Source organism: Echiichthys vipera (genome assembly GCF_963691815.1).
Source record: "Echiichthys vipera genome assembly, chromosome: 1".
Taxonomy (NCBI): domain Eukaryota; kingdom Metazoa; phylum Chordata; class Actinopteri; order Perciformes; family Trachinidae; genus Echiichthys; species Echiichthys vipera.
Window position 1 is genome coordinate 20,312,152 of NC_139826.1, and position 17,488 is coordinate 20,329,639.

The following is a 17,488-nucleotide window of genomic DNA, read 5'->3' on the forward strand; positions in this document are numbered from 1 at the left end:
CCAGTGGGGCATCACAATAAAATTAGGCATAATGTGTTAATTCCATAATAGGTGATATGTGATGAATTTTGGTGTAAAAAGACTGCATATATCGGTATCGGGTGATATCGGTATCGGAAATTAAGGGTTGGACAATATCGGAATATCGGATATCGGCAGAAAAGCCAATATCGAGCATCCCTAATTGTTACTAGTCTTACCAGTCTAGTTTTTACTGTTTTTATGTTTTTTTTTAATTCATTCCTTTTTGGTTATAGATAATTAACATATCATACAGAACAAGCTATTTATGCATGCATAAGGGCATGGAGAGAAAAGATGAACAGACACTGACCGGGCGGTCACGGCTGTCAACACTTAATGCATTTTGGTTACTTATTGTAACCCCAGATTCTATGAATATAACCCCGCACTCATGTGCAGTTGTGAAGATTTCTTTCCCATCACTGTGCAAAGCACAGTTTGCCACTTCAGGTCTACGGTATATAATACCTTCGAGACCAGATATATGCTCCCAATCCAAACTTTTTTCTTTAGCTAATAGAGGTGGGGCAGTTGAGCCACGCCTATATTCAATCTTGGGTTACAATATGTAACCAGGCTTTGCCGTCTAAGTAGCTTTCGGCTATTGGGTTAAGGGCGAAGCTGATGTGGTCAATGCCCTTCTGTGCCACCACAATACACAAGCATTTTACACACAATTAAAATAAAAAACCAAAACACAGTGTCCAAAGATAAAAGGCTGTACCGTAGACCCTCTGATCTAAGCCCTATGTGGATGTTCAGAGAGAAGCATTACACTCATTCATGTGACACACCTGCTGCTCTGGAGAGCAAGTGTGACAGGTACGCATTTTAAATAGTCTCAGGTAAATAAGCTCACTCATCTCCAATGGTGTGAACAAAAGAAGGTTGCAACATGGCACACTCGGCTTACAAAAACACGTGTCACACACAGCAAACTTATGTTGGGAGAGTAAGCGGGGATAGCTCTTAAGCACTGTGGCAGTCCCAGAGGCTGCTAATAAAAGTAAAAAAAATAGTTAGAGCATATGCCCACTTGCAATGCATAAGAGCTCTGTGCCAAGATCTGCATGTGTCCAGATCTGATCACCAAGCATCTTCAACACTGTGCGAGTCAGATAGGACTCAGTCATGTCATTCAATGAAACGAGATGGTTAAGCCAATGATACTTCTGCATATATGTTTGGCACTGTCATACCTCTCTTCTTTTAGCAGAGTAGTGGAAAAGGACAGACCCCACAGCAGGAGGCTCCTGGTTATGTCTAGCAACTGAGCTTAGCGAACACTGGCCGGCTATGTAGCTTAAGTTGCTGTACTCATGGTGTCTGTTTTCACCACTGTTTGTCACTGACAGAGGGCCAAAGCATTTCAGCATTTCAGCACTGTGGACAGCTCCAAGCCATTTATGTGGAGAGATGGAGGTCAGGTAACATGCATCCTTTGTGATGCATCTGGTTAAGGTGGAAACAAGCCAGGACATCTCTGCGGGTTATCCAGAAATCACAGAACCTGAGTTACGTCCATAACTCTCGTTTCTCATTTAAGGAAGACCTAGAGGAATAGCCACATTCCATGACACACAACGCCATCACCACTTTGTGTGGTGATGGTATGGACGGAGTCCAACGGCCAGCAGTTCAACATCCGGGCTACAGAGCTGTTCTTTAATGGCGATATGACCAGAATTACACCATCTGCTCTTTACTAAAACGGCAAGCCTCCCTCTTTTCTTTTTACCGCTCTCAGTGCAGTCCCGCTCAGCCCAAATGGTGTGGAAGCCATCCAAGGAGACGTTCTGGTCCGTAACGCCCTGTGCAGCCATGTCTCCATAAAACACATCAGACTGCACTTACGGTAATCCAGGTGGCTCCACGTTAGCCCCGTCAGTTCATCCTTTTTGTTGTAGAGAGACCACACAATCCCCATAACAACAGAGGGGAGACACGGCTTAAATCTTCACCTCTCCATAAGCCCGTCCCGTCTCAACCCTCCTCTATTGCCCTGACGTTGCTTCCCACCTCTGCATCCCCGATGTGTTTTTCTCAAGAGTTCGGGTGGAATATCTGATGGTCTGGCCGCTATGCCAGCCTGCATTAGCGCGATCAGCTGTTCTCCGGAGTAAACAAAGGCAGCGTGTCCCGTTGGAAGCGGCATGGATAAAAACAGCATTAAAAGAAAAAACATGAAAACATTCGAAAGTAGCCTCATTGTAGAGGGCAGAACTTCACGGAAATTAGGGTGAAGAAACAGAACGAACATAAGAGAGAGGCCCTTGCTTTGAATTACTTTAGCACATCTGCCCCCACAGGACATCACTAGTTTCTCACATTGCTCTGGTCTGATCTTGGTCCATTCTTCTTGCAGTCTCTTCCACAGTTCGGTAACATTCTCCCAGGCCGAGCAGGTGGATGGACCCAACATGGGTCAGCAATGGGCCTTGAGAGAGCTGCAGCCCAGAAAAGCCCATCAAGATAATGGAGCCGTGCAGTTCCTGGCTGTCTTTGGAAGCTGGGACATGTCACATGTGAAAACACACTTCTATTGTGCCAGCACCATTTTAAGTTTAACGATATTATAAATAATAAAGCCAAGCAGATGGTAGAGTGAGGGACTGAGGCAAGTCTCACGGCTAGTGTGGACATGGGAGGGTATGATGTGGCATGTTTCACAGGTTGGACACAGGAGGGCCGCTTCAGTGAGATGAAGACATGTTTTTTTTCTTCATTTACCTGACAGGTGACTGCATCAAATGCTGAAGAAAAATTGGGAGCAGTTCTCTGGTCTCAAAGTACCATAGATACGGACCTGAGGGGGCCAACTGTGCAGAGCACAGTGGCGTGAATTAAATCTTCACTGCTCGTGCACAGGGATAAATACAATAGCAGAAGCTACTTGGAGAGCGACGCCTAAAAGAAATAGAAGTAGATTATTAGGTTTTTTTCTGCAGCACGAAGGGTCTGCATAGCTTATGTCCCTATTTTTTTTCTATACATTTCTATGTAAGTAGCCTATAACATTACATAAGGCAGAACGGACACTGGGTACAACAGTACAATATACTGCAAATGAACACTGCCCTCAGTCCGTCAGAGGAGAGGAAGTTTTTTGGCACCTGAATATACATTAATTTATATAAATTCCCTAAAATTGGTTTATCTAAAATGGCACTTTGTTCACGAGAGAGCCTCCTTCTTTATATTGTAATGGCACTACTACACTTTGTTGGGAAGAGAGGAGCTAAGACAGCGGGTCACAGCTGTGTTCTACAGAAAGTAGGATACAATTATCTGTGCACCAGGTTTCAGGAAGATACTGTTGAGTAATTTTTAAAAAGCCTTAATCAACACCTCTCTCATCCACCCCTTCCTGTTTCCCTCACTTCCTTATTCCATCTGGCTATCATCTTTTACTTTTGTCAACCTTCATTTGTTCTTTTCCATTTAACATAACTTTTGTTTCCCCTCTTTCTGTCCTTTTGCTTTGCATTCTTCTCTCCCGTTATTCTGCTTTCAATGTTACTGTTCTTTGCCTCAATCGCGTCACCTTTCTCCCTTTACTCACTTCTGTATCGCTATTAAAATGTATCCCTGGCCTATGTAGAGTTTCCATAGCAACACACTGACCTACCCTAAGGCTGTGAAAGGCTGGAAGGGACAACCGCAACAGATGAGCAATATCAGTCACTTGCAGTAGACAGATCAAAGGAGCTCCAGCAGAAACACACACACACAAACACACACACACACACACACACACACACACACACACACACACACACACACACATATATATATATATATATATATATATATATATATTATATTTATGTATATATGCATGCATAGGGTTTCAACCTGAAGTTGCTAACGTTTTATATAAAAATCTTTTTTTCCCACGTTTGCTGAAACTGTCACTATATCCTATATCCAGCAATATGAGACAGACGATCTGTGACAAGTCATGTGCCACTGCATTCACCTGAGAGAAATCTCTAAAGCAGCGTCAATGGCTTCTTGTAAACTCTGATCAAACTTTGAAATCCATTAGTACTGATCAAAAATTAATCAAATTAAGTGTATACAAAGATATATTTTAGTGTGCGGTTTAGCTGTAAAATTTGTAATTTGTGACCAAGTTGAGCCAAAATCAAGCACTGCCCAAAAGCTGCCCGGCTGGAATAACTTTAATTTATAATATAACTTAATGTGAGAATTAAACAATACAGTAACATAATCTTGATTCATATCTGAGCGCGGCCTTGTTTTACAGTTTGATCAAAGTCTCTCTGATTGGTTATTTTAGTTTGGTCGTAGTGGAATCTTTTAGAGGCCATCAGGAGCATTCAGGGAGCAACAAGTGAAGATACATTACTTTTTCACAGATCATCTGTCTCATAGTATTGTCAGGATTAAGTGACATTTGTTTCACATGTGAAAAAAACTTCAGCTTTAGGACCCAAACACACACACACACACACACACACACACACACACACACACACACAGAAAGCTACCTAATTGATGGTGGGTGGTACAAGTGGAAAAATGACTTCCCCACCAACACACAGACAGCTTAAACTGGGCTCTAGTTCCCACGTCAAGTTAGTGACTGGGAAGTATGTAAGGGATTCTATTCTCTTGCAGTATCAGAATAGAATAGCCAACTTCCACAAGCTTTTAATTTCATAAGATTACATTTTGTATCTTTGTATCTATGAGTGTACACAGTTATATGAACATGTTGTGTGCTGTACTTCTCTGTATGGAGCATTTTATTCTTACAAAATCAGCTTTATTGAGATAATGAGACATCTGTGTTGTCCAATTATAATGCACGCTTAAAATAACCCCAAAAGACCTTGCCTTGCAAATCATTCAAATAAATAACATGGAAAACAAAGGACTTATCCAATATTAAGCAATCAAAGTGATTATGCTACTGAATACATTCAGCTAATTTGAACTTCCCCGGCTTGAGGTTACAGCTTAACAAGGTTGTATAGTACTGATTAAAGACAAGGCAAACAAATCAAAGCACTGTGCATACAGCCATTATTACTCTCTTGATCTACACTGTAAATAAGTTGCAATAATACAAAATAATGCGGATTATTGATTGCAACTTAAAACAAGCAATGTATCATTTATGATATCATTTAAAAAAGTACCATCTTAAAAAACAACAACAAAAAAACAGCATATACCTAAGTAAAAACTGATGCAATTGGTTTAAAAACGATTAAGATAGCCTACATACCTCATTGTACCAGAGGGCAATGTGAGGCAGCACAGCTTCCAAACCTGCAGAACCAACTGTATTAAAATTCAATATGCACAGCACAGCTTATCATTAAAAATAGTATCTGTTTTTTGTAAGATGCAAATTTCTTCCTAGTTAAATAAAACACAAAAATGTATTCATTAAATTCTAGTCTTGAATTAAAAATAAACATTATTATTTGATTAAAGTGAAGGTTTTTCATTTTTCATCTGTTATTTATTTGGTAACTTTAACAGATTTCATTTCAGCACCAGGAGCTGTCCATATTAAACCGCCCTATGCATGGTGCAGAACCCAACTCTGTAGAACCTGTATCTGCTTTCCACATTGGATATTGATTTTGTGTGTAATTTTCAGTCAATTTCATTGTAACAGTAGATTTCCAAAACATGCCTACAAGTTGATATAGCTCAACAAGGGAGAAGCTTGGGGGTCTATGGAAGTATTCCTTTAATATAAAACCCCTTAAATACAGTTCAATCCACACATGCACTTTACATACATATATATCAGAATATGAAGCTTTTTACAAGTGGGATATCTTGTCAAAATGAAGTTTCATACAGTACGTATATACTGTATCTCACATGCATTCGACATTAGCGGTTATTCCACTGTTTTTAACATAAAGTCAAAGGAGCATGTTGTGATTCAAACATCTCTTCTCAACAAACCAGACTCCCCTCCTCTAAATTTTAAATGATTTCTCAAAGATTATTAAGTTAAGTTAAGTGAGATTACCTGGATACTCACAACACTTTATCCTCCCAAAATACCCCCTGATTATTTGAGACATCAGTTCCAATGAGGGAATACCTCTGAGTACCAAGATGGCTTGTTAAAACATGGCAGCCTGGCAGACACAGGACTGTACGGTAGAGTGTAACTAACGACTTGGCTCAGACGCGTGATCCCTTCCATCCTCTCGTCTTTTTCTTCCCTCTGTCCATCCTTCAGTCAGTGCTTTAGTTTGAGTTTTGAATATGGTTGTGTCTCACCTTGTTAAAACAAAGCAAGCAGCATGTTTGCACAGAGGAAGGCATGGTCAGCTGAGTGTGAGTAACTTGCCTCTGATGCATGACTTCATACGATCCAAATAATGAGTCAATTAGTGTAAATTATACATGTTTAGGGCCCACTGCAATTAGTTAACCTCTCTCTTTTCCTGTCTGACTGGAGTCTTCATCTTTACCCTTTCCTGTCTCTTCCTCCTCTCATCCTCTCCATTCTCCCCCTGTCTCCTTTTCTCCATCATTCTGTCTATAGTCCCCCTCCTCTTACTTCTCTCTCCTGTGTCTCTTTATCTTCCTTTCTTTTCTCCACTTCCTCTCTCTTTTTGTCTCCCTCTCATCCTCCACCCTTCCTCTTTCTCTCTGTCCTAGTTCTCAGGGTCTCATGGTGAAGCTTTGTCTAATTACCATGCTAGCGTTTAATTGGAACAGCCTCCACAAACACACATATTGACCGACTGAATACCCTTACATGTAGACGCACTGCACTGTGCAAAAATTAACCATTTGGATACACACGCAGGCATTACACACCCAGCAAGTTAACATGCTCCAGTTATACGAATACACACAGCTCAAACCAGGGTCAGATACCGTGGAGTTTGTCCAGATTGTAGTACAGTCACTGTGCTGATGCCCCTTCTGCAGAGCTGAGGCCTGTTGGCTACAGTCAGAGTTTAATTTTGGCCTAGTTATTTGTAGTTAGCCTGCAGAGTTGTGTTATCTAAGATATGGCAACAATATATGTACAATAGAGAAAACAATGATAGCCAGTCATCTCAATATCACACAGTAGGATTATGCGATATGGCACTATGTATTGTATGACGATAGAAAAATGTCTATCATTTCAAATTTTGCTATGTATTTTATCTCCCGGTGTCATAAATCATGGACTGAGGTATGTGAAGATGAAGTGTGCCGAAGGAGTCGCTCTGAGCGATAGGTGGGGCTATAGACTGTTTCTCTCTTTGTTAAATCACCAGACAGCCACTGTAACACACACACAGACCAGTCAACACACACCACAGGCCACAGTGTTTCACTGGAATTAATATTTATGTTATAAAAACAAATACTTTAAATATGATGCCCATATCAGAATTTAGAAATCACATCACCTCCGCTGTGTGACCGTGAAGCACTGAACTCACGTGCACCTGGATTTGTGCACCTGCAGCTGTCTGTTAGGCACTCGCCGCCCAGGATCAGAGAGTTTATTATTTCCACACGTTCACAGTGCAATTAAAAATAAGAAATAGTCAAATAATGTACCGGGAAAACATATTTTGCAGTCTGCCTCTATTGATAGCCTACATTAAGCAAATAACTGTATATATACAAAAAAATTATATATCAAATTTTTTTTTACAGAAAATGTGCTGTATCTTGATACATATTGTTATCGGGATATGAAATTATGTATATGGTGATATGAGATTTTTGTCATATCGCCCTACCACACAGTCACTTTCGCATATTTTTTGGTTTCTAGCAAACCAAACATGCATACTTATTTTGTGTTCGTGATTCTGATGTTAAGCATTTGGTCTGTTTCCATATAGCATATGAATGCAGAATCTACAGGCAATGGGACAAGACTCTGGTATCGGAAGTGTTCAGGTTTTTGTTTATAGTCTGTATGTAGTCTGTAGTCTGAGTTCTACTGATAAATAACGTTTGAGTGAGCTTTGGTTGCATGCAGGCAAACAGTCTGCGTGGGAAGCAAAAGAGTCAGAATATATTGGCTGAAATGCAATCTCAGAACTCTTTCATCTGACAACTATTTCACTTTCATTAGCTTTTTATATGTTTATTGAGCTTTTTTCTTCACTTTTCTTTTGGGAAATACTTGATAGTTATCAGGCAAGTAAAAATTACTCAAATGAAACGTTCTCAGAAGCTGAAATTAGTCTTTGTTTGAACAAACGTCTAGTTCATATGCGACCAGCAATGTTCGGTCACAAATACACATTGATTTGTTCTAAAGGGTTACAAGCCAAGATGTTTGGAAGATCACTTTCCTGCATCATATATTGGCACAAAATACAGCCATGATTATAAATGTGATACATTTTCTGCTAGGCTCTTCTTTGGTCGGTTGATTTATTTAGTTGTTCTTTATTTTATTTTTTCTTTGTAGTAAAAATTAATTAATTAAATATTATATATTTTCTATTATTATGCAATATTAAAAAAAAAACGATATAATCATCTCTGACAATCTCTGTTTCCTTCTTTGTGTTTCAGTCCTGCCCAGCCACACATGTGGCACCCCTGGCCTCATCCCAAGTGGAGTCATACATGGCTCGCGGTACAACATGGGGGACAAGATCCGATACAGCTGCGAGTCAGGTTTTGTATTGGAAGGACACAGTATCCTCACATGTATTGTATCACCTGGCAGCGGAGCACAGTGGGACTTCCCATCACCATTTTGTAGAGGTGCGATTTTCTTTCTTACCTTCTCTTAAATGTCAGCCATTTAGATCTATTCTTGTTCTTGAAATATGTCATATAAGTAAAGATGTTCTACCAATTCCGAAACCTTGCGTATCAGTCGATTCGATACCAGTGCTTATTATTTATTTTTTTATTTTGGATGTGATATTATTGTTATAAATTACCATATGGCCTGGATTAGTTTAAACCCTTTGTAAACATTAACATATACATACAGAGAATGAATGCAATACAACTTTCTTTTATTATATTGTTTGACAGCCCTTAATAACAGAAAAAGAACATGAATACAATACTTCAAAATAGACTTTTTTCAGGGCTAAAGGTGGTATCACAACGGTGCGGTAGATTCTCCAGCCAAACTCACGCTCCATCATCCCCTCACTCGTGAACATGATCCCAAGGTAGTTAAACTCCTTCACTTTGGGTAAGGACTCATTCCCTACCTGGAGTAAGCAATCCACCGGTTTCCTGCTGAGAGCCATGGCCTCAGATTTAGAGGTGCTGATCCTCATCCCAGCCGTTTCACACTCGGCTGCGAACCGATCCAGTAAGTGCTGAAGGTCACTGACTGACGATGCCATCAGGATCACATCATCTGCAAAAAGCAGAGACGAGATGCACTGTTGTGACAAAAAGAGAGCTGAGCCGGAAGGCAAAGCTCTCGATCTACCAGTCAATCTTCGTTCCTACCCTCACCTATGGTCATGAAAGCTGGGTCATGACCGAAAGAACGAGGTCGCGGGTAAAAGCGGACGAAATGGGAGTCCAGCTGGGAGGAGGCCTCTGGGAAAACCCAGGACTAGGTAGGGAGATTATATCTCCACACTGGCAATATACTTGAGACACTTGAGATGAGATGAGATGAGATAAAGGTGGTATCAGATTAGTGCATAGAATCGTGCACTCGCCGATACCAATACCAGCATTTAGGGCAGTATCAGAGGTATTTCCCATACTGACATCGGTATCGGAATAACTCTAGATAAAAGTATGTCATACCTTATGACGATATGATATATGTTATGATATGACAAACACACAGTCTCCTCTCCCAAAACAGTTAATAACCACTGTTAGTTTGTAAGTGAAATGTAATTGGTGCAGTCACAGGCCGAAGGAAGATGAGAAGCCCTGGTGAATTGATTACTTTTAAAGCACAGCAAGGTCTGACTCAAATTACGTAACAAACCATTGTATGAAGCAAATAGAGCCCAAAATCCTCAAACAAAACCCTTCTAATGGTTCATTAGTCTACAGACTAGAACAGCTCTGTCAAGGTTTTTACTGTTAGGGCCAGTAGATGGTTGAACAGCTCAGCTCAGAGATTCAGTATGTTCTGATAAGTCTCTGCAAAACTCACTTTGATTTATTTGTTTTTTTTTTCAATTCTTTAATTAATTAATTGGAAAATAATAACACCTTTGGAAGTTGTTAAATTCTTATTGGCATGCGTATTATGTTATTTGAAAAAAATTAATAATGTTATACTGTATGTTATGTATGAAATTAATCTATTGAACATATTATAAAAATGAAACAATTACACTAAATGCCTATCAATTAATTAATCAGTCAATGGAAACTTGATTTAAAAATGATGTACAAATACAGTTCAAAAATAAACAGCAAGACATGCACATGAGAAATAAAAATTACCAAAAGAGAAAATAATAAAAAACTAAATACAAAAGATAAAAAAACAACAACTATTAAATAGATCAAATACAATGACAAATGAACTAGATAATTATCATGCCAACCCAAGAAAGGAAGCACGAAAAGACATACATTAAATATGAGAAATACTATTCTTATTCTTTGTCCTACTACCATGTCTCTTTTCAGCGGAAGGAGCATGTGGTGGTACGTTACGAGGAACGGCAGGTTCAATAACCAGCCCTGGATACCCCGCAGAGTATGACAACAACCTGGACTGTACGTGGTCAATCCTCTCTGAACCTGGGGACACCATAGCTCTTGTCTTCAATGACTTCCTATTAGAGGACAAATATGACTTCCTGGAAATCAGCGGGACAGAAGCACCGAGCATATGGTGAGATACATTACATACGCAGACCACAATGATACAACTACTGATTGATTAGCTGCACAGGAGTCCTGTTGATTTTCCTGATGTATTCAAATCCCACAGAGAAGGTGATACATTGTTGTTTTCACTCCCATTTTTTGTTGTCAAGATGTCTCTGTTGTACTAGCAAACACTCTGGTTTTTAAATTTAGAGTTCTGTTAGAATTCACTTTGGTTTGTTCAGAATATCACACATCTCCCTTGAAGGTTTAAAAGTGTTTTTTCAGGGGTGGAGGCAAAATGTCAATTAGACGTGCAAGGTTGTTGCTATTTCAAGTTGCGGGAACTGCTGGGGAAATCTAGAGAGGGGAAACTAGTTTGGCCTCCCTCAGTAATAACAACATAAAATCAAAGGTAGTAGACCTGGTTTTCTGTTTATATATATATATATATATATATATATATATATATACACTGGTCAAACGAACTAAACGTTACCCGTGAAACGTGCTTGGGCACGGTACGGATGGACAGTGTGAGTGCGCCCTAAGAAAGAGATTTTTTTTTAAAAACATATTTTTATTTGACTCTTATTTAACAACAATACACAAGCATAATAAACTAACACAAAATATAGACAACCAAACAAAACAAACCAAGATAAAAACAAAACAATGGGGGTTCAAAGAAGCCTTAATAGACATCCAGACATACATCTGGAAAGCCTGAAACGCTTTGCACTTCAATGTCATACCATATCCATACCATGTCATACCCATAAGATTTTCATCTAGTTTATTGTCTGTTTAGTTACTATCAAAGAGTGAGTTAAAACAATGGTGATTGACCATGTGACCCAATAATGAAAGCACTAAAGAGTATAACAATCTGAGTGTCTGTGACGACATTCCCGGGCTAACTATAAATAAGCTGCCATGTTAGTGACGCTGCTGACACTGGTTGGTCTGCCTGCCCAGATCGTCGGTTATGCTGCATTCACGTGTAATTGGAAAATGGGGAACTTCCAACTTCTGAGTAAGGCTTGCAGTAGGACAGAAGTTAGTTTGTGTGTGTGTGTGTGTGTGTGTGTGGTGTGTGTGTGTGTGTGTGTGTGTGTGTGTGTGTGTGTGTGTGTGTGTGTGTGTGTGTGTGTGTGTGTGTGTGTGTGTGTGTGTGTGTGTGTGTGTGTCTGTGTGTTTGTGTGTGGATTTCAGAGGGTCACATATAGGGGACCGACTGGAAGTAGAGAGGTGAATGTGTTTCAATAAAGTTTACAAAAGCGCAAATAAAAAAGTCAACACAACGGGAACAACATGACGGCTCTGAGTACAGCTTTAAATCACTGTATCATGATTTAATATATTTTTTTTCTAAAAAAGAGCATCATATCTTTAATCTTTTGCTTAAAAAATAAGATGCACTCATTGTTAGTCTTCCTGTTTTATCATTGTTGAAGCATCTCAAAGGATCTGCAAAACTGGGCAGGGTGACTTGGCATTTTCAATTCTAGTTGCTAAACGAATCAAAGTATTTTTTTAATCTTCTCTCAATGGTAAACAAGATTCTTAGAATGGATTTACAGATCACCATTTCCTCTAGAAACCTCCCCCATTTTTCACACTCTCTTTACTTCAACTGATAGTTGACATTGTCTTTGTGTAGAAAGTGGTTCATGATTGTGGCTCAACTTGCAGAAGAATAGAATGGATAGGACAACAAATAAATAAGTGGAGTGAAGGAGGCAGAGAGGACAGCACTAGATGGAAACAAAAGGAATGGAGAATAATTGCACGTTTAGTTCTGTCACCAGCAGAGCGGTACACATCAACCATGGCATTCCCATGGTACTGTGTGTGTGTGTGTGTGTGTGTGTGTGTGTGTGTGTGTGTGTGTGTGTGTGTGTGTGTGTGTGTTTGTGTCTCAGTGAGTTTGTGTGTCAGTGGCAGGTCTTAAGTGGCCCTCCGACTGTGTGAGCTGTTGATCGTTTCTCTTGGCTTTGACAGATTACACACACTCAAGTGACCACACACATACACACATAGCTTGTCTTTGACAGTATAACATTCAAGGACCACTGTCAGCCCACCCTCTGCAATACAGGGGGAGAGATAGGGAGCATGCTCGAAAGTACACCACATAGAAAACAGTGACCGCAGCAAGTAAAGCCTTTTGATGCAACTATTCTGGTTTCATGTGTTTGTTTTGAAATTATTGCAAGGAATGTTGTATCTCACAGTACACAACACTAACAGTAGTTGTGTGTGAGAAAGTGTTTTGTTTGCTTTTTATTTTTGCATTTTTTTTAAATTTTATAGGTTACAGAGTGAATCTGCTAGCATATTGTTACAACACTGGGGCAAAATAGAGCGGGAGAGAGCGAGGGGGTACACAACAAAGGTCCTGAGTTGGAATCAAACAGATGTTGCAATTATATAGTTTGTATTTAAATAGCCATAGGCCAGCCAGACATCTTGTATATTTCAGAGAGTTCTCTGACGCCAGGCCTAAAACAATATAATTATTAAAAAATAAACCTAAATGGGCTCCTGTCACACACTTTGTAATACTATCCGAAATACTTTTCTCACGTGGTGGGATTAAGAGGTGATTGACATTTTCACTGAGGCATGTGAGCAGGTCATTGTGAAAATGACTGACACCTGACAGGACCTCTGTGACGGGTTCTTCCTGTTTACCGTGAGCTTTTTCTGATTGGCTGTCCCAAAAGCAATTTCCTGTTTTATGTTCCTGTCTGCTAGCCAGCAGGTTGAATGTCAGGTTGACTAGCTGTCACACACACAGACACACACACAGACACACACACACAAACACACACACACACACACACACACACACACACACACACACACACACACACACACACACACACACAGTGATTCAAGTTTGTCAGAATAGAATTATGGCCATATCATGTTATGTATGTTATTCTTTGTCTTCTTTGTAGAAATTTACATTTTAGTTTTGCAGACAGTTACAAGTAAATGTGTAACTGTTTTTTTCCGGCCCACTAAATGATCAAAACATTTTTAAACTTTAAAGGGGAACTACGCCCATTTTCAAAACTAATACATTATTACTATATGGTCTTAATCAGTCCAATGTAAGTATAAATATTAGTTAACATGAACAACTCTCTCCCAAATGTGTGAGTGCTAAAACTCAAACCATCAAGTATAGAAACTGGAACTGCTCCATGGACAGGGAATTGGGAAAGATTACTACTATAGTATAAAAACTAATTTGGGTATTAAAAATAGAAAACAAACTAAAAAAAAACAGTCTCCCATTCATTGTGTGTGTTGAGCAGCTCCAGACTTTATACTTTATGACATCCCAAATTTGAGACTGATTGAACTTTCCAAGGGCATTGAAATAACATATTTGCATTATTAATTTAGGTGGTCTTCCCTTTTAATCTAATTTGAAGGATTATGTCCTAATAATCTAACAGTTGTATTCAGTTTTCAGGTTTCAACTAACCTTTGAAACCTACCTCCTGAGTGAGGTCAAACTGAATGTAGAGTGCAGTTACTGGCTAATGTGAACTTTATTTCACTGGGATTATTCATGAAATATAAAGAAGACTGCACAGAGGACGGGGTGAAGAATACAGGCAGACAACTAAGAGACGAAGTGAGTGACAGAGATAGGGTCAGAAAGACAGAAGACCTCCAGGCATTTGTGTTGCATGTGCCTACTGTAGTAGTCCAATGGCTTTATCACACTATATGGTTTATAATAAATATTTCTTAATGTTTCTCTGTTTAGCAAGTGAGATGTCAACAGAACTTACACAGCTGATCATGTATGCAGTCAACAGTATGTATTAGCACAGGTTTTCCTGATTCTTCTGGGAAAACAAGTGATCTGACCAGTAAACTAAATTCAGAAAGAAGACTTTTTCAGAAAGCTGATAATGCGAAGTAAGGCGGCCTGTTTGTCCGAGCAGCAAGAGTGGCTTTCTTCATTTCATTACATGGTCTACAGAGGCAACTGTTCACAGTTTTTACAGTCCTTAGTTTACTATACATTTGTATGTGTGTGTAACAGGATTTTGATGATCTGAATATGAAAAACACACCGCAGCATATCCTGAATAAAGGCTTTACACTGAATATAGGCATGCAGTTGCAGGCATTACCTTAAAATCTGAAGTGATTTTCTTTCTGATTGCTAAAAAATGTTCATCGGTTTTGTAGTCGTTTACAGCATGTGTTTACTGCTTTAAAACCCTGCTAATACTTTTTACAAACTCTTACCCCTACCCTTTCCACCATTTTCTCTCTTTTTTTTTTTTTTTACTGCACTCTTGACTTTCCCTCTGGCTATCCCTCCTTTTCTGCCCCCACCCCCCCCCCCCCATGTCTATAAAAACACACAACAAACCGAACTGCTTAAAGCCCAACAGTTTTAGTTCTGTAATTTTTTTTTAAAACTGAAGGAATTCGTACTCTGCTAAAGGCCATTATATCGAAGGAGCATGGCCAAAAGGGATTATTTGTATTTTGTTGCTTATTACTCACTACATTATTCATATTGATTTTAACTTATTTGCGGGTGCTGAAAACTAAAAAATGTGCCGTAATGTATCAGCACCATGATAGTCTGGGATTTTTAATTAGTGATTTGTCATGATGATTTAAAGAGGCTGGTGGGATCTCTGAATTTTTACATTAAATGAATTCCTTCCCACCCTATCTTGTCCACACTTCTAACAAAATGAGTGGCCCTAATTGCTAATTATTTCTTATATTGAGTAACATGATCACTACACATAATGCAATGAAACTATTACTTACAAATAAGGTCTCCTTCCTTAGTCCATGACACCTGCAGTAATCAAGTTTGTGCTTCAAGAAATCTGGTACAGATATCCATGATCCATGATTTATTTATTCCAAAATGTTGTTATATTACCAAATATCTGCACAGCTGATAATCCCATCAGCCTTAGTTGTACTTTGTATATAGTGCTATTTAGAAATGGGGTGGTGAACATCGGCTGTTATGTTAGCATTTAGCTCTGTGAGAAAAGTTTCCAATTGCCACTCTGACATACAGACTTAGGTTATCATTGTAACACAAAATAACTGGTTGTGATTCGCAAAGTGATTTCCCATTTAGCCATCCATTTTCTCTTTGCATATCCAGGTTATTTTCTAGTCATAGGGTGAGATCTGTTCATTCAGTGGCCACAGAGTAAAAAGAGCAGCCCAGCTTTTATCTTTGTTGTAACCTCTTCTACCTTCTTCTGAGGAATCCAGAGAGACAGTCAACACCAGGTGGGAAATGTAGCCCCTCTAGCCTGTTCTGGCACTCCCACAGAGCCCCTTTTGAGTAGGCTGGCAAAACATTCTTACCGATTCCCAAGGTTCTGCTGTTAGCTTGACTTATTTCATTCTCACACTCATGAAGTGCAATACCAACCATCCCTATTTCACCTGTGGTAGCTAAGTTTTACTTTTTGTTGTACTTTTTGTCACTGATGCACGCAGCTTAACGTGGGTCTTATGGATCATCATCTTCATGGAACAGGCAAACAACTATGGTCTCAGCCATTAAGTTGCTGTAAACTCCTCCAGGGGAATCAATGATAGGAATGATATAATCTGCAATCAGCAGAGATACCATGCTGCCGACTCTGTCTCCTTGTTTAATAAAGACAGACAAAGCTCTCGATCTACCGGTCAATCTTTGTTCCTACCTCCACCTATGGTCATGAAAGCTGGGTCATGACCAAAAGAACGAGGTCGCGGGTACAAGCAGCCGAAATGGGTTTTCTCAGGAGGTTGACTGGAGTCTCCATTAGAGATAGGGTGAGGAGTTTAGCCATCGGCGAGGAACTCTGAGTAGAGCCGCTGCTCCTTTTCGTTGAAAGGAGTCAGTTGAGGTGGTTTGGGCATCTATTAAGGACGCCCCCTGGGCACCTCTCTAGGGAGGTGTTCCAGGCTCGTCCAGCTGGGGAAGGCCTCAGGGAAGACCCAGGACTAGGTGGAGAGATTATATCTCCACACTGGCCTGGGAACGCCTTGGAATCCCCCAGTTAGAGCTGGTTGATGTGGCCCTGGAAAGGGACGTTTGGGGTCCCCTGCTAAAGCTGCTGCCCCTGTGACCCGACCCCAGATAAGCGGTTAAAGATGAGATGAGATGAGAAGAAAAGGCAAGGCATAGCCTTTCTCAGCATCCACTGCCTCGCTCAAACAAACCTGATGGCTTTGACACTTCACACTCCAGCAGCAACTCCCACAAAAAAGTCTGGGCAACATCGTTGTGAGCATTTTGCTATAATAACTATAATATAATAATAATAATTGCTTTAATAACTGCTGGATAGCATGCTGCATCCATTTTTCCAAGACAAAGCCTACACTGCATCACTCATAAATGTGAGGTTTTACAGTCAGCTAAAATGTGTTTTCTAGCACCCTGACCTTGGTAAGCTTTACCTGGAAGGTTTAGCCATGTACTTCCCTGGTCCTTTGAATCTACCCTCTGGCCCACAAATTTAGGAATTTGCCTTGTCTGCCAATTCAAAGGGCACCACAACAGGCCTGCTGCATCTGTGGAGGAACCTCGTCCATCCTTTGTGTATGGTGCCTCTTTCTCTCTATTTGCTCTCCCCTCATGTCCCTCTGTTATATCTCATTCCACTTCATC

General features: G+C 39.9%; 1 protein-coding gene across 1 annotated transcript in view; it reads left to right on the forward strand.

Moving 5' to 3' along the window:
* The window catches only part of LOC310948137 (CUB and sushi domain-containing protein 1-like), a gene marked incomplete at both ends in the record, with an annotated part of 443,680 nt that overhangs the window by 221,857 nt on the left and 204,335 nt on the right, over positions 1–17,488 (forward strand). Inside the window, 2 exons of the mRNA XM_083915161.1 lie at positions 8,566–8,760; positions 10,627–10,834. Coding sequence (XP_083771287.1) covers positions 8,566–8,760; positions 10,627–10,834 — 403 coding nt within the window. The remainder of the gene's footprint in view (positions 1–8,565; positions 8,761–10,626; positions 10,835–17,488) is intronic.